Source organism: Oncorhynchus keta, chromosome 30, assembly GCF_023373465.1.
Source record: "Oncorhynchus keta strain PuntledgeMale-10-30-2019 chromosome 30, Oket_V2, whole genome shotgun sequence".
Classification (NCBI taxonomy): domain Eukaryota; kingdom Metazoa; phylum Chordata; class Actinopteri; order Salmoniformes; family Salmonidae; genus Oncorhynchus; species Oncorhynchus keta.
Genome location: NC_068450.1, coordinates 15,016,816 through 15,040,029, shown reverse-complemented (window position 1 = coordinate 15,040,029; position 23,214 = coordinate 15,016,816). Strand labels below are relative to the sequence as shown.

Genomic DNA, 23,214 nt, shown 5'->3' with positions numbered 1-23,214 from the left:
TTGTAGGAGAGTGTGTTTTTTGATCATGTACATTTAACATTTACATTTAAGTAATTTAGCAGACGCTCTTATCCAGAGCGACTTACAAATTGGTGCATTCACCTTATGACATCCAGTGGAACAGCCACTTTACAATAGTGCATCTAAATCTTTTAGGGGGGGGGGGTGAGAAGGATTACTTTATCCTATCCTAGGTATTCCTTAAAGAGGTGGGGTTTCAGGTGTCTCCGGAAGGTGGTGATTGACTCCGCTGTCCTGGCGTCGTGAGGGAGTTTGTTCCACCATTGGGGGCCAGAGCAGCGAACAGTTTTGACTGGGCTGAGCGGGAACTGTACTTCCTCAGTGGTAGGGAGGCGAGCAGGCCAGAGGTGGATGAACGCAGTGCCCTTGTTTGGGTGTAGGGCCTGATCAGAGCCTGGAGGTACTGAGGTGCCGTTCCCCTCACAGCTCCGTAGGCAAGCACCATGGTCTTGTAGCGGATGCGAGCTTCAACTGGAAGCCAGTGGAGAGAGCGGAGGAGCGGGGTGACGTGAGAGAACCTGGGAAGGTTGAACACCAGACGGGCTGCGGCGTTCTGGATGAGTTGTAGGGGTTTAATGGCACAGGCAGGGAGCCCAGCCAACAGCGAGTTGCAGTAATCCAGACGGGAGATGTCAAGTGCCTGGATTAGGACCTGCGCCGCTTCCTGTGTGAGGCAGGGTCGTACTCTGCGGATGTTGTAGAGCATGAACCTACAGGAACGGGCCACCGCCTTGATGTTAGTTGAGAACGACAGGGTGTTGTCCAGGATCACGCCAAGGTTCTTAGCGCTCTGGGAGGAGGACACAATGGAGTTGTCAACCGTGATGGCGAGATCATGGTCCTTCCCGGGAGGAAGAGCAGCTCCGTCTTGCCGAGGTTCAGCTTGAGGTGGTGATCCGTCATCCACACTGATATGTCTGCCAGACATGCAGAGATGCGATTCGCCACCTGGTCATCAGAAGGGGAAAGGAGAAGATTAATTGTGTGTTGTCTGCATAGCAATGATAGGAGAGACCATGTGAGGTTATGACAGAGCCAAGTGACTTGGTGTATAGCGAGAATAGGAGAGGGCCTAGAACAGAGCCCTGGGGACACCAGTGGTGAGAGCGCGTGGTGAGGAGACAGATTCTCGCCACGCCACCTGGTAGGAGCGACCTGTCAGGTAGGACGCAATCCAAGCGTGGGCTGCGCCGGAGATGCCCAACTCGGAGAGGGTGGAGAGGAGGATCTGGTGGTTCACAGTATCGAAGGCAGCCGATAGGTCTAGAAGGATGAGAGCAGAGGAGAGTTAGCTTTAGCAGTGCGGAGCGCCTCCGTGATACAGAGAAGAGCAGTCTCAGTTGAATGACTAGTCTTGAAACCTGACTGATTTGGATCAAGAAGGTCATTCTGAGAGAGATAGCGGGAGAGCTGGCCAAGGACGGCACGTTCAAGAGTTTTGGAGAGAAAAGAAAGAAGGGATACTGGTCTGTAGTTGTTGACATCGGAGGGATCGAGTGTAGGTTTTTCAGAAGGGGTGCAACTCTCGCTCTCTTGAAGACGGAAGGGACGTAGCCAGCGGTCAGGGATGAGTTGATGAGCGAGGTGAGGTAAGGGAGAAGATCTCCGGAAATGGTCTGGAGAAGAGAGGAGGGGATAGGGTCAAGCGGGCAGGTTGTTGGGCGGCCGGCCGTCACAAGACGCGAGATTTCATCTGGAGAGAGAGGGAGAAAGAGGTCAGAGCACAGGGTAGGGCAGTGTGAGCAGAACCAGCGGTGTCGTTTGACTTAGAAAACGAGGATCGGATGTCGTCGACCTTCTTTTCAAAATGGTTGACGAAGTCATCTGCAGAGAGGGAGGGGGGATTCAGGAGGGAGGAGAAGGTGGCAAAGAGCTTCCCTAGGGTTAGAGGCAGATGCTTGGAATTTAGAGTGGTAGAAAGTGGCTTTAGCAGCAGAGACAGAGGAGGAAAATGTAGAGAGGAGGGAGTGAAAGGATGCCAGGTCCGCAGGGAGGCGAAGTTTTCCTCCATTTCCGCTCGGCTGCCCGGAGCCCTGTTCTGTGAGCTCGCAATGAGTCGTCGAGCCACGGAGCGGGAGGGGAGGACCGAGCCGGCCTGGAGGATAGGGGACATAGAGAGTCAAAGGATGCAGAAAGGGAGGAGAGGAGGGTTGAGGAGGCAGAATCAGGAGATAGGTTGGAGAAGGTTTGAGCAGAGGGAAGAGATGATAGGATGGAAGAGGAGAGAGTAGTGGGGAGATAGAGCGAAGGTTGGGACGGCGCAATACCATCCGAGTAGGGGCAGTGTGGGAAGTGTTGGATGAGAGCGAGAGGGAAAAGGATACAAGGTAGTGGTCGGAGACTTGGAGGGGAGTTGCAATGAGGTTAGTGGAAGAACAGCATCTAGTAAAGATGAGGTCGAGCGTATTGCCTGCCTTGTGAGTAGGGGGAAGGTGAGAGGGTGAGGTCAAAGAGGAGAGGAGTGGAAAGAAGGAGGCAGAGAGGAATGAGTCAAAGGTAGACGTGGGGAGGTTAAAGTCGCCCAGAACTGTGAGAGGTGAGCCGTCCTCAGGAAAGGAGCTTATCAAGGCATCAAGCTCATTGATGAACTCTCCGAGGGACCTGGAGGGCGATAAATGATAAGGACGTTAAGCTTGAAAGGGCTGGTAACTGTGACAGCATGGAATTCAAAGGAGGCGATAGACAGATGGGTAAGGGGAGAAAGAGAATGACCACTTGGGAGAGATGAGGATCCCGGTGCCACCACCCCGCTGACCAGAAGCTCTCGGGGTGTGCGAGGAACACGTGGGCGGACGAAGAGAGAGCAGTAGGAGTAGCAGTGTTATCTGTGGTGATCCATGTTTCCGTCAGTGCCAAGAAGTCGAGGGACTGGAGGGAGGCATAGGCTGAGATGAACTCTGCCTTGTTGGCCGCAGATCGGCAGTTCCAGAGGCTACCGGAGACCTGGAACTCCACGTGGGTCGTGCACGCTGGGACCACCAGATTAGGGTGGCGCGGCCACGCGGTGTGGAGCGTTTGTATGGTCTGTGCAGAGAGGAGAGAACAGGGATAGACAGACACATAGTTGACAGGCTACAGAAGAGGCTACGCTAATGCAAGGAGATTGGAATGACAAGTGGACTACACGTCTCGAATGTTCAGAAAGTTAAGCTTACGTAGCAAGAATCTTATTGACTAAAATGATTAAAATGATACAGTACTGCTGAAGTAGGCTAGCTGGCAGTGGCTGCGTTGTTGACTTTGTAGGCTGGCTGGCAGTGGCTGCGTTGTTGACACTACACTAATCAAGTCGTTCCGTTGAGTGTAATAGTTTCTACAGTGTTGCTATTCGGGGCTAGCTGGCTAGCTAGCAGTGTTGATTACGTTACGTTGCGTTAAAGAACGACAATAGCTGGCTAGCTAACCTAGAAAATCGCTCTAGACTACACAATTATCTTTGCTACAAAGACGGCTATGTAGCTAGCTATGTAGCTAGCTACGATCAAACCAATCAAACCGTTGTGCTGTAATGAAATGAAATGAAAATGTGATACTACCTGTGGAGCGAGCGGAATGCGACCGGGTTGTTGAGTGCAGAAGTTCTATTCGGTAGACGTTGGCTAGCTAACCTCGGTAAATTAAGATAATCACTCTAAGACTACACACTCTAAACTACACAATTATCTTGGATACGAAGACAGCAAAGACAACTATGTAGCTAGCTAACACTACACTAATCAAGTCGTTCAGTTGAGTGTAATAGTTTCTACAGTGCTGCTATTCGGTAGACGGTGGACGTTTGCTAGCTGGCTAGCTGCTGGGCAGATAGCAGTGTAGACTACGTTAGGACGACGAAATACGATAATTACGCAATTATCTTTTGATACAAAGACGGCTATGTAGCTAGCTAAGAAGAAATAGCTAAGATTAGACAAATCAAACCGTTGTACTATAATGAAATGTAATGAAAAGTTATACTACCTGCGGACCGAAGTGCGGATGCGACCGCTCGCTCCAACCCGGAACTACTATAATGTAATATTGTTTTGTAGGAGGGTGTGTGTGTTTTGATCATGTAATATTGTTTTGTAGGAGGGTGTGTGTTTTTTGATCATGTAATATTGTTTTGTAGGAGGGTGTGTGTTTTGTAGGAGGGTGTGTGTGTTTGATCATGTAATATTGTTTTTGTAGGAGGACATGGTGAGCCTGAGGAAACAGATGCGGATGTTCTGTCTGATGTGTCAACGTTACCTCACCAACGTCAACACAACCGTCAAGGAACAGGTACTGTCCTGTAGCAGCTAATCACATCCTAGTGATTTAAATGAATTTCTCAGAATCCTCATGGAACCCCATTGAGATGAGGAAGACGTGGTCAAGGAGGCAGACCACTGATAACCAACAGTCCACTCCTCTCTCTCCACCAGGCGTTCACCATCCTGTGTGATGTGTTGCTAGTCTTTAGTCATCAGATGGTCTCAGGAGGCAGACCACTGATAACCAACAGTCCACTCCTCTCTCTCCACCAGGCGTTCACCATCCTGTGTGATGTGTTGCTAGTCTTTAGTCATCAGATGGTCTCAGGAGGCAGACCACTGATAACCAACAGTCCATCTCCTCTCTCTCCACCAGGCGTTCACCATCCTGTGTGATGTGTTGCTAGTCTTTAGTCATCAGATGGTCTCGGGAGGCAGAGAGCAGCTGGAGCCGCTGGTCTACAGTCCTGATGACTCGTTACAGACAGAACTACTGTCCTTCATACTGCACCATGTGTTTATAGACCAGGACGATGACAACGGCAGCACAGGTACACACACACTGCTAACCACACACACACTGCTAACCACACACACACACTGCTAACCACACACACACTGCTAACCACACACACACACACACTGCTAACCACACACACACACTGCTAACCACACACACACACTGCTAACCACACACACACACTGCTAACCACACACACACACTGCTAACCACACACACACACTGCTAACCACACACACACACTGCTAACCACACACACACACTGCTAACCACACACACACACACACTGCTAACCACACACACACACACTGCTAACCACACACACACACACTGCTAACCACACACACACACACTGCTAACCACACACACTGCTAACCACACACACACACACTGCTAACCACACACCGCTGCACACTTTTACAGTAGGATTGCTTTTTCTTATTTGCACTTGAAAATAGCTTGTTTGGCCATCGCTAACCAACAAGACCCTGTTCCGAAATTACATTACTGTCTGGCCTTGTGACAGTCTGTGATGCTATGTGTCGTGGGCTGTGTGTCGTGGGCTGTGTGTCGTGGGCTGTGTGTCGTGGGCTGTGTGTCGTGGGCTGTGTGTCGTGGGCTGTGTGTCGTGGGCTGTGTGTCGTGGGCTGTGTGTCGTGGGCTGTGTGTCGTGGGGCTGTCTGTCGTGGGCTGTCTGTCGTGGGCTGTCTGTCGTGGGCTGTCTGTCGTGGGCTGTCTGTCGTGGGCTGTGTGTGCGTGGGCTGTGTGTCGTGGGCTGTGTGTCGTGGGCTGTGTGTCGTGGGCTGTGTGTCGTGGGCTGTGTGTCGTGGGCTGTGTGTCGTGGGCTGTGTGTCGTGGGCTGTGTGTCGTGGGCTGCGTGTCGTGGGCTGCGTGTCGTGGGCTGCGTGTCGTGGGCTGCGTGTCGTGGGCTGCGTGTCGTGGGCTGCGTGTCGTGGGCTGCGTGTCGTGGGCTGCGTGTCGTGGGCTGCGTGTCGTGGGCTGCGTGTCGTGGGCTGCGTGTCGTGGGCTGCGTGTCGTGGGCTGCGTGTCGTGGGCTGCGTGTCGTGGGCTGCGTGTCGTGGGCTGCGTGTCGTGGGCTGCGTGTCGTGGGCTGCGTGTCGTGGGCTGCGTGTCCCGGGCTGCGTGTCCCGGGCTGCGTGTCCCGGGCTGCGTGTCCCGGGCTGCGTGTCCCGGGCTGCGTGTCCCGGGCTGCGTGTCCCGGGCTGCGTGTCCCGGGCTGCGTGTCCTGGTTCTACCTCTATTTAAATGGTCAGCAAGATAGATGCTCCCCATAAGAGCTCTGTTCCACAGCCACTAACAATCTGTTGTATCTACAGATGGCCAGCAGGATGACGAGGCAGCGAAGATAGAAGCTCTTCACAAGAGACGTAACCTCCTGGCTGCCTACTGTAAACTTATCATATATAACGTAGTAGAGATGAACACTGGAGCTGACATCTTTAAACAGTACATGAGGGTAAGAATAGAGAAACACTCACCTGTCTTTACACAGTTATGACCATAGAAATATAATCTATAGAAAATACTTGGAATCTCTAAACCTGGTAATTTGACTGCTAAAGTCATGGGTACACTCGTAATGGTTGTCAGTCCACACGTTATCCCATCTCTGACTGGAACGGGGATGCCCGTTGAATAGATTCTATGGTTATCACCTCTTCGTGCCTGTGACACTCATTTAACCTCAACACCATATCATTACCGGAGTCATTCCAGGTACTGCTTGGTTGCATCTGTTTCTGAAGTCCTGTTTTCTCCTGAAGGAGACTGACTTGTGGCTGAACTGTCTTCCTCTCCTCTCTCTAGTATTATAATGACTATGGTGACATCATCAAGGAGACCATGTCGAAGACCAGACAGATAGACAAGATCCAATGTGCCAAGACACTCATCCTCAGTCTACAACAGGTACCACACACACCCCTCATCCTCAGTCTACAACAGGTACCACACACCCCTCATCCTCAGTCTACAACAGGTACCACACACACACACACACCCCTCATCCTCAGTCTACAACAGGTACCACACACACACACACCCCTCATCCTCAGTCTACAACAGGTACCACACACACACACACACACACCCCTCATCCTCAGTCTACAACAGGTACCACACACACACACACCCCTCATCCTCAGTCTACAACAGGTACCACACACACACACACACACCCATCATCCTCAGTCTACAACAGGTACCACACACACACACACACACCCCCTCATCCTCAGTCTACAACAGGTACCACACACACACACACACACACACACACACACCCTCATCCTCAGTCTACAACAGGTACCACACACACACACACACACACCCCTCATCCTCAGTCTACAACAGGTACCACACACACACACACACACCCCTCATCCTCAGTCTACAACAGGTACCACACACACACACACACACCCCCTCATCCTCAGTCTACAACAGGTACCACACACACACACACACCCCTCATCCTCAGTCTACAACAGGTACCACACACACACACACACCCCCTCATCCTCAGTCTACAACAGGTACCACACACACACACACCCCTCATCCTCAGTCTACAACAGGTACCACACACACACACACTCATCCTCAGTCTACAACAGGTACCACACACACACACACCCCTCATCCTCAGTCTACAACAGGTACCACACACACACACACCCCTCATCCTCAGTCTACAACAGGTACCACACACACACACCCCTCATCCTCAGTCTACAACAGGTACCACACACACACACACCCTCAGTCTCAACAGGTACCACAGTCTACAACAGGTACCACACACACACACACACACACCTCATCCTCAGTCTACAACAGGTACCACACACACCTCATCCTCAGTCTACAACAGGTACCACACACACCTCATCCTCAGTCTACAACAGGTACCACACACACACACACTCATCCTCAGTCTACAACAGGTACCACACACACACACACACACACACACCTCATCCTCAGTCTACAACAGGTACCACACACACACACACCCCTCGTCCTCAGTCTACAACAGGTACCACACACACACACACCCCTCGTCCTCAGTCTACAACAGGTACCACACACACACACACCCCTCGTCCTCAGTCTACAACAGGTACCACACACACACACACACCCTCGTCCTCAGTCTACAACAGGTACCACACACACACACACACTCATCCTCAGTCTACAACAGGTACCACACACACCCCTCGTCCTCAGTCTACAACAGGTACCACACACACACACACCTCATCCTCAGTCTACAACAGGTACCACACACACACACCCCTCGTCCTCAGTCTACAACAGGTACCACACACACACACCCTCGTCCTCAGTCTACAACAGGTACCACACACACACACACCCCTCGTCCTCAGTCTACAACAGGTACCACACACACACACCCCTCGTCCTCAGTCTACAACAGGTACCACACACACACACACCCCCTCGTCCTCAGTCTACAACAGGTACCACACACACACACACCCCTCGTCCTCAGTCTACAACAGGTACCACACACACACACCCCCTCGTCCTCAGTCTACAACAGGTACCACACACACACACACACCCCTCGTCCTCAGTCTACAACAGGTACCACACACACACACCCTCGTCCTCAGTCTACAACAGGTACCACACACACACCCCTCGTCCCTCAGTCTACAACAGGTACCACACACACACACCCCTCGTCCTCAGTCTACAACAGGTACCACACACACACACACACACCCACCCTCGTCCTCAGTCTACAACAGGTACCACACACACACACACACACCCCTCGTCCTCAGTCTACAACAGGTACCACACACACACACACCCCTCATCCTCAGTCTACAACAGGTACCACACACACACGCCCCTCATCCTCAGTCTACAACAGGTACCACACACACACACACCTCATCCTCAGTCTACAACAGGTACCACACACACACACACACCTCATCCTCAGTCTACAACAGGTACCACACACACACACACACCTCATCCTCAGTCTACAACAGGTACCACACACACACACACACACTCATCCTCAGTCTACAACAGGTACCACACACACACCCTCGTCCTCAGTCTACAACAGGTACCACACACACACACACACACACACCCCCTCGTCCTCAGTCTACAACAGGTACCACACACACACCCCTCGTCCTCAGTCTACAACAGGTACCACACACACACACACACACCCCTCATCCTCAGTCTACAACAGGTACCACACACACACACACACCTCATCCTCAGTCTACAACAGGTACCACACACACACACACACACACACACCCCTCGTCCTCAGTCTACAACAGGTACCACACACACACACCCCTCATCCTCAGTCTACAACAGGTACCACACACACACACACCCCTCATCCTCAGTCTACAACACGTACCACACACACACACACCCCTCATCCTCAGTCTACAACACGTACCACACACACACACCCCCTCATCCTCAGTCTACAACACGTACCACACACACACACACCCCTCATCCTCAGTCTACAACACGTACCACACACACACACACCCCTCATCCTCAGTCTACAACACGTACCACACACACACACACCCCTCATCCTCAGTCTACAACACGTACCACACACACACACACCCCTCATCCTCAGTCTACAACAGGTACCACACACACACACACCCCTCATCCTCAGTCTACAACAGGTACCACACACACACACACACACCCCTCATCCTCAGTCTACAACAGGTACCACACACACACACACACACCCCTCATCCTCAGTCTACAACAGGTACCACACACACACACACACACACACCCTCATCCTCAGTCTACAACAGGTACCACACACACACACACACACACACACACACACACACACCCCCTCATCCTCAGTCTACAACAGGTACCACACACACACACACACCTCATCCTCAGTCTACAACAGGTACCACACACACACACACACCTCGTCCTCAGTCTACAACAGGTACCACACACACACCCCTCGTCCTCAGTCTACAACAGGTACCACACACACACACACACACCCCTCATCCTCAGTCTACAACAGGTACCACACACACACACCCCTCGTCCTCAGTCTACAACAGGTACCACACACACACACACACACACACACCCCCTCATCCTCAGTCTACAACAGGTACCACACACACACACACCCCTCATCCTCAGTCTACAACAGGTACCACACACACACACCCCCTCATCCTCAGTCTACAACAGGTACCACACACACACACCCCTCATCCTCAGTCTACAACAGGTACCACACACACACACACACACCCTCATCCTCAGTCTACAACAGGTACCACACACACACACACACCCCTCATCCTCAGTCTACAACAGGTACCATACACACACACACACCCCTCATCCTCAGTCTACAACAGGTACCACACACACACACACACACACACACATCTCAGTCTACAACAGGTACCACACACACACACACACCTCATCCTCAGTCTACAACAGGTACCACACACACACACACACCTCGTCCTCAGTCTACAACAGGTACCACACACACACACACACACCTCGTCCTCAGTCTACAACAGGTACCACACACACACACACACCCCCTCGTCCCTCAGTCTACAACAGGTACCACACACACACACACACACCCCTCGTCCTCAGTCTACAACAGGTACCACACACACACACACACACCCTCGTCCTCAGTCTACAACAGGTACCACACACACACACACACACCCATCGTCCTCAGTCTACAACAGGTACCACACACACACACACCCCTCGTCCTCAGTCTACAACAGGTACCACACACACACACACCCCCTCATCCTCAGTCTACAACAGGTACCACACACACACCTCCTCATCTCAGTCTACAACACGTACCACACACACACACACCTCGTCCTCAGTCTACAACAGGTACCACACACACACACCCCTCATCCTCAGTCTCAACACGTACCACACACACACACACACACCCTCATCCTAGTCTACAACACGTACCACACACACACACACACACCTCATCCTCAGTCTACAACAGGTACCACACACACACACACACACACCTCATCTCAGTCTACAACAGGTACCACGCACACACACACACACCCCTCATCCTCAGTCTACAACAGGTACCACACACACACACACACACCCTCATCCTCAGTCTACAACAGGTACCACACACACACACACACACCTCATCCTCAGTCTACAACAGGTACCACACACACACACACACCTCATCCTCAGTCTACAACAGGTACCACACACACACTCGTCCTCAGTCTACAACAGGTACCACACACACACCCCTCATCCTCAGTCTACAACAGGTACCACACACACACACACACACACACCTCATCCTCAGTCTACAACAGGTACCACACACACACACACACACACCCACTCATCCTCAGTCTACAACAGGTACCACACACACACACACACACACACACTCACACACACACACACACACACACACCCCTCATCCTCAGTCTACAACAGGTACCACACACACACACACACCCCTCATCCTCAGTCTACAACAGGTACCACACACACACACACACACACACACACACACACCTCATCCTCAGTCTACAACAGGTACCACACACACACACACCCCCCCTCAGTCTACAACAGGTACCACACACACACACACCCCTCATCCTCAGTCTACAACAGGTACCACACACACACACCCCTCATCCTCAGTCTACAACAGGTACCACACACACACACACCTTACCTCAGTCTACAACAGGTACCACACACACACACACACACACCTCATCCTCAGTCTACAACAGGTACCACACACACACACACACACCCTGCGTCCTCAGTCTACAACAGGTACCACACACACACACCCCCTCGTCCTCAGTCTACAACAGGTACCACACACACACACACCCCTCATCCTCAGTCTACAACAGGTACCACACACACACACACACCCTCATCCTCAGTCTACAACAGGTACCACACACACACACACCCCTCATCCTCAGTCTACAACAGGTACCACACACACACACACACACCTCATCCTCAGTCTACAACAGGTACCACACACACACACACACTCATCCTCAGTCTACAACAGGTACCACACACACACACACACCCCTCATCCTCAGTCTACAACAGGTACCACACACACACACACCCTCATCTCAGTCTACAACAGGTACCATACACACACACACACACCCCCCATCATCCTCAGTCTACAACAGGTACCACACACACACACACACCCCTCATCCTCAGTCTACAACAGGTACCACACACACACACACCCTCATCCTCAGTCTACAACAGGTACCACACACACACACACCCCTCATCCTCAGTCTACAACAGGTACCACACACACACACACCCACTCATCCTCAGTCTACAACAGGTACCACACACACACACCCCTCATCCTCAGTCTACAACAGGTACCACACACACACACACACACACCTCATCCTCAGTCTACAACAGGTACCACACACACACACACACACCTCGTCCTCAGTCTACAACAGGTACCACACACACACACCCTCGTCCTCAGTCTACAACAGGTACCACACACACACACACACCCTCATCCTCAGTCTACAACAGGTACCACACACACACACACTCATCCTCAGTCTACAACAGGTACCACACACACACACCCCTCATCCTCAGTCTACAACACGGTACCACACACACACACACCCCTCGTCCTCAGTCTACAACAGGTACCACACACACACACCCCTCGTCCTCAGTCTACAACAGGTACCACACACACACACACCACCCCTCGTCCTCAGTCTACAACAGGTACCACACACACACACACCCCTCGTCCTCAGTCTACAACAGGTACCACACACACACACACCCCTCATCCTCAGTCTACAACACGTACCACACACACACACCCCTCATCCTCAGTCTACAACACGTACCACACACACACACACCCCTCGTCCAGTCTACAACACGTACCACACACACACACACCCCTCGTCCTCAGTCTACAACAGGTACCACAAACACACACACACCCCTCATCCTCAGTCTACAACAGGTACCACACACACACACACACACACCCCTCATCTCAGTCTACAACAGGTACCACGCACACACACACACCCCTCATCCTCAGTCTACAACAGGTACCACACACACACACACACACACACACCTCATCCTCAGTCTACAACAGGTACCACACACACACACACACCCCTCATCCTCAGTCTACAACAGGTACCACACACACACACACACCTCATCCTCAGTCTACAACAGGTACCACACACACCTCGTCCTCAGTCTACAACAGGTACCACACACACACTCGTCCTCAGTCTACAACAGGTACCACACACACACCCCTCGTCCTCAGTCTACAACAGGTACCACACACACACACACACACTCATCCTCAGTCTACAACAGGTACCACACACACACACACACACACACCCCTCGTCCTCAGTCTACAACAGGTACCACACACACACACACACACACACACACACACACACACACACACACACACACACACACACACACACACACCCTCATCCTCAGTCTACAACAGGTACCACACACACACACCCTCATCCTCAGTCTACAACAGGTACCACACACACACACACACACACACATCCTCAGTCTACAACAGGTACCACACACACACACCCCTCATCCTCAGTCTACAACAGGTACCACACACCCCTCATCCTCAGTCTACAACAGGTACCACACACACACACACCCCTCATCCTCAGTCTACAACAGGTACCACACACACACACCCTCTCATCCTCAGTCTACAACAGGTACCACACACACACACACACCCCGTCCTCAGTCTACAACAGGTACCACACACACACACACACACCCTCGTCCTCAGTCTACAACAGGTACCACACACACACACACACCCTCATCCTCAGTCTACAACAGGTACCACACACACACACCTCGTCCTCAGTCTACAACAGGTACCACACACACACACACCCACTCCACTCAGTCTACAACAGGTACCACACACACACCCCTCATCCTCAGTCTACAACAGGTACCACACACACACACACACACCTCATCCTCAGTCTACAACAGGTACCACACACACACACACACCCCTCATCCTCAGTCTACAACAGGTACCACACACACACACACACACCCCTCATCCTCAGTCTACAACAGGTACCACACACACACACACACCCTCATCCTCAGTCTACAACAGGTACCACACACACACACACACCCTCATCCTCAGTCTACAACAGGTACCACACACACACACACCCCCTCATCCTCAGTCTAAACAGGTACCACACACACACACCCCTCATCCTCAGTCTACAACAGGTACCACACACACACACACACACACACACACCCCTCATCCTCAGTCTACAACAGGTACCACACACACACACACACCCCTCATCCTCAGTCTACAACAGGTACCACACACACACACACCTCATCCTCAGTCTACAACAGGTACCACACACACACACACACACACCTCATCCTCAGTCTACAACAGGTACCACACACACACACACACACCCCTCGTCCTCAGTCTACAACAGGTACCACACACACACACCCTCGTCCTCAGTCTACAACAGGTACCACACACACACACACACACCCCATCGTCTCCAGTCTACAACAGGTACCACACACACACACACACACACACACACACACACACACACACACCCCTCATCCTCAGTCTACAACAGGTACCACACACACACACACCCTCGTCCTCAGTCTACAACAGGTACCACACACACACCCCCCCTCGTCCTCAGTCTACAACAGGTACCACACACACACACACACCCCTCATCCTCAGTCTACAACACGTACCACACACACACACACACACACACACACACCCCTCATCCTCAGTCTACAACACGTACCACACACACACCCCCTCATCCTCAGTCTACAACAGGTACCACACACACACACCCCTCATCCTCAGTCTACAACAGGTACCACACACACACACCCCTCATCCTCAGTCTACAACAGGTACCACACACACACCCCACCCTCATCCTCAGTCTACAACAGGTACCACACACACACACACCCTCATCCTCAGTCTACAACAGGTACCACACACACCTCATCCTCAGTCTACAACAGGTACCACACACACACACACCCCTCATCCTCAGTCTACAACAGGTACCACACACACACACACACACACCCCTCATCCTCAGTCTACAACAGGTACCACACACACACACACACACACCCTCATCCTCAGTCTACAACAGGTACCACACACACACACACACCCTCATCCTCAGTCTACAACAGGTACCACACACACACACACACAGTCTACAACAGGTACCACACACACACACCTCGTCCTCAGTCTACAACAGGTACCACACACACACACACACACCTCATCCTCAGTCTACAACAGGTACCACACACACACACACACACACCCCTCGTCCTCAGTCTACAACAGGTACCACACACACACACACACACCCCACACACACACACACACACACACACACACACACACACACACACCCTCATCCTCAGTCTACAACAGGTACCACACACACACACCCCCTCATCCTCAGTCTACAACAGGTACCACACACACACACACCTCATCCTCAGTCTACAACAGGTACCACACACACACACTCCCTCATCCTCAGTCTCTACAACAGGTACCACACACACACACACACCCCTCATCCTCAGTCTACAACAGGTACCACACACACACACACACCCCTCATCCTCAGTCTACAACAGGTACCACACACACACACACACCCCTCATCCTCAGTCTACAACAGGTACCACACACACACACACCCCTCATCCTCAGTCTACAACAGGTACCACACACACACACCCCCCTCATCCTCAGTCTACAACAGGTACCACACACACACACACCCCTCATCCTCAGTCTACAACAGGTACCACACACACACACACCCCTCATCCTCAGTCTACAACAGGTACCACACACACACACACACACCCTCATCCTCAGTCTACAACAGGTACCACACACACACACACACCCCCTGCCCTCAGTCTACAACAGGTACCACACACACACACACACACACACTCATCCCTCGTCCTCAGTCTACAACAGGTACCACACACACACACACACACCCCTCGTCCTCAGTCTACAACAGGTACCACACACACACACACCCCTCGTCCTCAGTCTACAACAGGTACCACACACACACACCCCTCATCCTCAGTCTACAACAGGTACCACACACACACACACACACCCCTCATCCTCAGTCTACAACAGGTACCACACACACACACACACACACCCCCTCATCCTCAGTCTACAACAGGTACCACACACACACACACACCCCTCATCCTCAGTCTACAACAGGTACCACACACACACACATCCTCAGTCTACAACAGGTACCACACACACACACACACCCTCATCCTCAGTCTACAACAGGTACCACACACACACACACACACACACACACACAGTCTACAACAGGTACCACACACACACACACACCCCTCGTCCTCAGTCTACAACAGGTACCACACACACACACACCTCATCCTCAGTCTACAACAGGTACCACACACACACACACACACACCCCTCATCCTCAGTCTACAGGTACAGGTACCACACACACCCTCATCTCAGTCTACAACAGGTACCACACACACACACACACACCCCTCGTCCTCCAGTCTACAACAGGTACCACACACACACACCCCTCGTCCTCAGTCTACAACAGGTACCACACACACACACACCCCTCATCCTCAGTCTACAACAGGTACCACACACACACACACCCTCATCCTCAGTCTACAACAGGTACCACACACACACACACACCCCTCATCCTCAGTCTACAACAGGTACCACACACACACACACACCCCTCGTCCTCAGTCTACAACAGGTACCACACACACACACACCTCATCCTCAGTCTACAACAGGTACCACACACACACACACACACACACACACACACACACACACACACACCCCTCATCCTCAGTCTACAACAGGTACCACACACACACACACACCTCATCCTCAGTCTACAACAGGTACCACACACACACACCCCTCATCCTCAGTCTACAACAGGTACCACACACACACACCCTCATCCTCAGTCTACAACAGGTACCACACACACACACCTCATCCTCAGTCTACAACAGGTACCACACACACACACCTCGTCCTCAGTCTACAACAGGTACCACACACACACACACACACACACTCGTCCTCAGTCTACAACAGGTACCACACACACACACACACACCCCTCATCCTCAGTCTACAACAGGTACCACACACACACACACCCACCCTCGTCCTCAGTCTACAACAGGTACCACACACACACACACACACACACACCCCTCATCCTCAGTCTACAACAGGTACCACACACACACACACACCCTCATCAGTCTACAACAGTACCACACACACACACACACACACACACACACACACACACACACACACACACACATCCTCAGTCTACAACAGGTACCACACACACACACACCCTCGTCCTCAGTCTACAACAGGTACCACACACACACACACACTCGTCCTCAGTCTACAACAGGTACCACACACACACACACCCCTCATCCTCAGTCTACAACAGGTACCACACACACACACACACACACACACCCCTCATCCTCAGTCTACAACAGGTACCACACACACACCCCTACCTCAGTCTACAACAGGTACCACACACACACACCCCCTATTAGTTACAATTACCACACACACACACACCTCATCTCAGTCTACAACAGGTACCACACACACACACCCCTCATCCTCAGGTACAATAGGTACCACACACACACCCCTCATCCTCAGTCTACAACAGGTACCACACACACAACCCTCATCCTCAGTCTACAACAGGTACCACACACACACACACACACCCCTCATCCTCAGTCTACAACAGGTACCACACACACACACACACCCTCATCCTCAGTCTACAACAGGTACCACACACACACACACACCACCCCTCGTCCTCAGTCTACAACAGGTACCACACACACACACACACACCCTCATCCTCAGTCTACAACAGGTACCACACACACACACACCCTCATCCTCAGTCTACAACAGGTACCACACACACATCCCTCATCCTCAGTCTACAACAGGTACCACACACACACACACACACCTCATCCTCAGTCTACAACAGGTACCACACACACACACCACACTCATCCTCAGTCTACAACAGGTACCACACACACACACACACACACCTCGTCCTCAGTCTACAACAGGTACCACACACACACACACACACACACACACACACACACCACACACCTCATCCTCAGTCTACAACAGGTACCACACACACACACACACCCTCATCCTCAGTCTACAACAGGTACCACACACACACACACCCCTCATCCTCAGTCTACAAAATAGGTACCACACACACACACCCCCCTCATCCTCAGTCTACAACAGGTACCACACACACACACACCCCTCATCCTCAGTCTACAACAGGTACCACACACACACACACACCCCTCATCCTCAGTCTACAAACAGGTACCACACACACACACACACCCCATCCTCAGTCTACAACAGGTACCACACACACACACACCCCTCATCCTCAGTCTACAACAGGTACCACACACACACACACCCCTCATCCTCAGTCTACAACAGGTACCACACACACACACACCCTCATCCTCAGTCTACAACAGGTACCACACACACACACACACACACCTCATCCTCAGTCTACAACAGGTACCACACACACACACACACCCCTCGTCCTCAGTCTACAACAGGTACCACACACACACACACCCCTCGTCCTCCAGTCTACAACAGGTACCACACACACACACACACACCTCTCATCTCAGTCTACAACAGGTACCACACACACACACACACAACAGGTACCACACACACACACACCTCCTCAGTCTACAACAGGTACCACACACACACACACACCCCTCATCCTCAGTCTACAACAGGTAACCACCACACACACACACACCCCTCATCCTCAGTCTACAACAGGTACCACGCACACACACACACACCCTCATCCTCAGTCTACAACAGGTACCACACACACACACACCTCATCTCAGTCTACAAATAGGTACTACACACACACACACATCTCATCCTCCCATAACAGGTACCAGTCTACAACAGGTACCACACACACACACACACCCCTCGTCCTCAGTCTACAACAGGTACCACACACACACACACACCTGGGTCCTCAGTCTACAACAGGTACCACACACACACACACACACACTCATCCTCAGTCTACAACAGGTACCACACACACACACACACACCTCATCCTCAGTCTACAACAGGTACCACGCACACACCCTCGTCCTCAGTCTACAACAGGTACCACACACACACACACACACACCCCTCGTCCTCAGTCTACAACAGGTACCACACACACACCCCCGTCACTCAGTCTACAACAGGTACCACACACACACACACACCTCACAGTCTACAACAGGTACCACACACACACACACCCTCATCCTCAGTCTACAACAGGTACACACACACACACCTCATCCTCAGTCTACAACAGGTACCACACACACACACACACCCCTCGTCCTCAGTCTACAACAGGTACCACACACACACACACCTCATCCTCAGTCTACAACAGGTACCACACACACACACACACCCTCATCCTCAGTCTACAACAGGTACCACACACACACACACACCTCATCCTCAGTCTACAACAGGTACCACACACACACACCCCTCATCCTCAGTCTACAACAGGTACCACACACACACACCCACTCATCCTCAGTCTACAACAGGTACCACACACACACACACACACACACCCCTCATCCTCAGTCTACAACAGGTACCACACACACACACACACACACACACACACCCCTCACACACTCCTCAGTCTACAACAGGTACCACACACACACACACACATCTCACCTACAACAGGTACACACACACACACCCTCATCCTCAGTCTACAACAGGTACCACACACACACACACCCCTCATCCTCAGTCTACAACAGGTACCACACACACACACACACCCTCATCCTCAGTCTACAACAGGTCCACACACACAGGTACAACAGGTACACACACACACACACCCTCATCCTCAGTCTACAACAGGTACCACACACACACACACACCACCTCATCCTCAGTCTACAACAGGTACCACACACACACACACCCCTCATCCTCAGTCTACAACAGGTACCACACACACACACACACCCCTCATCCTCAGTCTACAACAGGTACCACACACACACACACCCCTCATCCTCAGTCTACAACAGGTACCACACACACACACACCCCCTCATCCTCAGTCACAACCCACACACACACACTCATCCTCAGTCTACAACAGGTACCACACACACACCTCTCATCCTCAGTCTACACACACACACACACACCCCTCATCCTCAGTCTACAACAGGTACCACACACACACACACCCCTCATCCTCAGTCTACAACAGGTACCACACACACACACACACACACACCCTCGTCCTCAGTCTACAACAGGTACCACACACACACACACCCCTCATCCTCAGTCTACAACAGGTACCACACACACACACCACCTCCCCCTCCCTCAGTCTACAACAGGTACCACACACACACACACCCCTCGTCCTCAGTCTACAACAGGTACCACACACACATCCCTCAGTCTACAACAGGTACCACACACACACACACACACACCCTCATCCTCAGTCTACAACAGGTACCACACACACACACACACACACACCCCTCATCCTCAGTCACACAGGTACACGCACACACACACACACACCTCAGTCTATCCAGACAGGTACCACACACACACACACACCCCTCGTCCTCAGTCTACAACAGGTACCACACACACACACACCACCTCATCCTCAAGTCTACAACAGGTACCACACACACACACACCTGGACACAATTCCCTCATCCTCCAGTCTACAACAGGTACCACACACACACACACACCCCTCATCCTCAGTCTACAACAGGTACCACACACACACACACACACCCCTCATCATCTCAGTCTACAACAGGTACCACACACACACACACACACCCCTCATCCTCAGTCTACAACAGGTACCACACACACACACACACACACCCTCATCCTCAGTCTACAACAGGTACCACACACACACACCCCTCATCCTCAGTCCACACAGGTACCACACACACACACACCCCTCATCCTCAGTCTACAACAGGTACCACACACACACACACCCCTCATCCTCAGTCTACAACAGGTACCACACACACACACACCCTCATCCTCAGTCTACAACAGGTACCACACACACACACACACACACCCCTCATCCTCAGTCTACAACAGGTACCACACACACACACACACACCCCGTCCTCAACAGGTCCACTCATCCTCAGTCTACAACAGGTACCACACACACACACACACACCCACTCATCCTCAGTCTACAACAGGTACCACACACACACACACACACCTCATCCTCAGTCTACAACAGGTACCACACACACACCCCTCATCCTCAGTCTACAACAGGTACCACACACAGGTACTCACACACACACACACACACACCTGTCCTCAGTCTACAACAGGTACCACACACACACACACACACCCCCTCAGTCTGCAACAGGTACTATCAGTCTACAACAGGTACCACACACACACACACCACACACCCCTCAGTCTACAACAGGTACCACACACACACACACACACCCTCGTCCTCAGTCTACAACAGGTACCACACACACACACACACACACACCTCATCCTCAGTCTACAACAGGTACCACACACACACACCCTCATCCTCAGTCTGCAACAGGTACCACACACACACCTCATCCTCAGTCTACAACAGGTACCACACACACACACCACCCATCCTCAGTTATTAACAGGTACCATCTCGTCAGTCTACAACAGGTACCACACACACACACACACACCCTCGTCCTCAGTCTACAACAGGTACCACACACACACACACACACACCCCTCATCCTCAGTCTACAACAGGTACCACACACACACACACACCTCGTCCTCCAGTCTACAACAGGTACCACACACACACACACACACACACACACACCCGTCCTCAGTCTAGCAATAACAGGTACCACACACACACACACACCTCGTCCTCAGTCTACAACAGGTACCACACACACACACACACCCCTCATCCTCAGTCTACAACAGGTACCACACACACACACCCCTCATCCTCAGTCTACAACAGGTACCACACACACACACACACACTCCTCGTCCTCAGTCTACAACAGGTACCACACACACACACACCCCTCATCCTCAGTCTACAACAGGTACCACACACACACACACCCCTCATCCTCAGTCTACAACAGGTACCACACACACACACACACCCCTCATCCTCAGTCTACAACAGGTACACACACACACACACACACACCCCTCATCCTCAGTCTACAACAGGTACCACACACACACACACCCCTCATCCTCAGTCTACAACAGGTACCACACACACACACACACACCCTCATCCTCAGTCTACAACAGGTACCACACACACACACACACCCCTCATCCTCAGTCTACAACAGGTACCACACACACACACACACTCTCATCCTCAGTCCACAGCCAGGTACCACACACACACACACACCCCCTCATCCCTTGGGCCCACAACAGGTACCACACACACACACACACCCCCTCATCCTCAGCTCTACAACAGGTACCACACACACCCTTCATCCTCAGTCTACAACAGGTACCACACACACACACACACACACCTCATCCTCAGTCTACAACAGGTACCACACACACACACACACCTCGTCCCTTAGTCTGCGTCACACAGGTACCACACACACACACACACACTTCTCGTCCTCAGTCTACAACAGGTACCACACACACACACACACACACACCCCTCGGCCCTCAGTCTGCAACAGGTACCACACACACACACTCCTCGTCCTCAGTCTGCAACAGGTACCACACACACACACACACCCCCTCGTCCTCAGTCTACAACAGGTACCACACACACACACACACACCTCAGTCCTCCAGTCTACAACAGGTGCCACACACACACACACACACAC

General features: G+C 52.0%; 1 protein-coding gene and 1 long non-coding RNA gene across 3 annotated transcripts in view; one reads left to right on the top strand and one right to left on the bottom strand.

Moving 5' to 3' along the window:
• The window catches only part of LOC118383547 (cohesin subunit SA-2-like), a 64,398-nt gene that overhangs the window by 29,139 nt on the left and 12,045 nt on the right, over nt 1–23,214 (top strand). Inside the window, exons 21-24 of the mRNA XM_052487803.1 lie at nt 4,192–4,284; nt 4,633–4,807; nt 6,114–6,253; nt 6,604–6,705. Of these exons, the coding sequence (XP_052343763.1) occupies nt 4,192–4,284; nt 4,633–4,807; nt 6,114–6,253; nt 6,604–6,705 (510 nt within the window). The remainder of the gene's footprint in view (nt 1–4,191; nt 4,285–4,632; nt 4,808–6,113; nt 6,254–6,603; nt 6,706–23,214) is intronic.
• LOC127913924 (uncharacterized) lies at nt 7,423–15,746 on the bottom strand. 2 transcript variants are annotated; one of them, XR_008087290.1, is made up of 4 exons: nt 15,625–15,746; nt 14,270–14,361; nt 11,330–11,433; nt 7,423–7,515 (listed from the first exon to the last, which is right to left on the bottom strand). It is a non-coding gene; the product is annotated as an uncharacterized LOC127913924 (long non-coding RNA). The 2 variants fall into 2 exon arrangements; XR_008087289.1 differs by lacking the exon at nt 7,423–7,515 and having other exon boundaries at nt 11,291–11,433.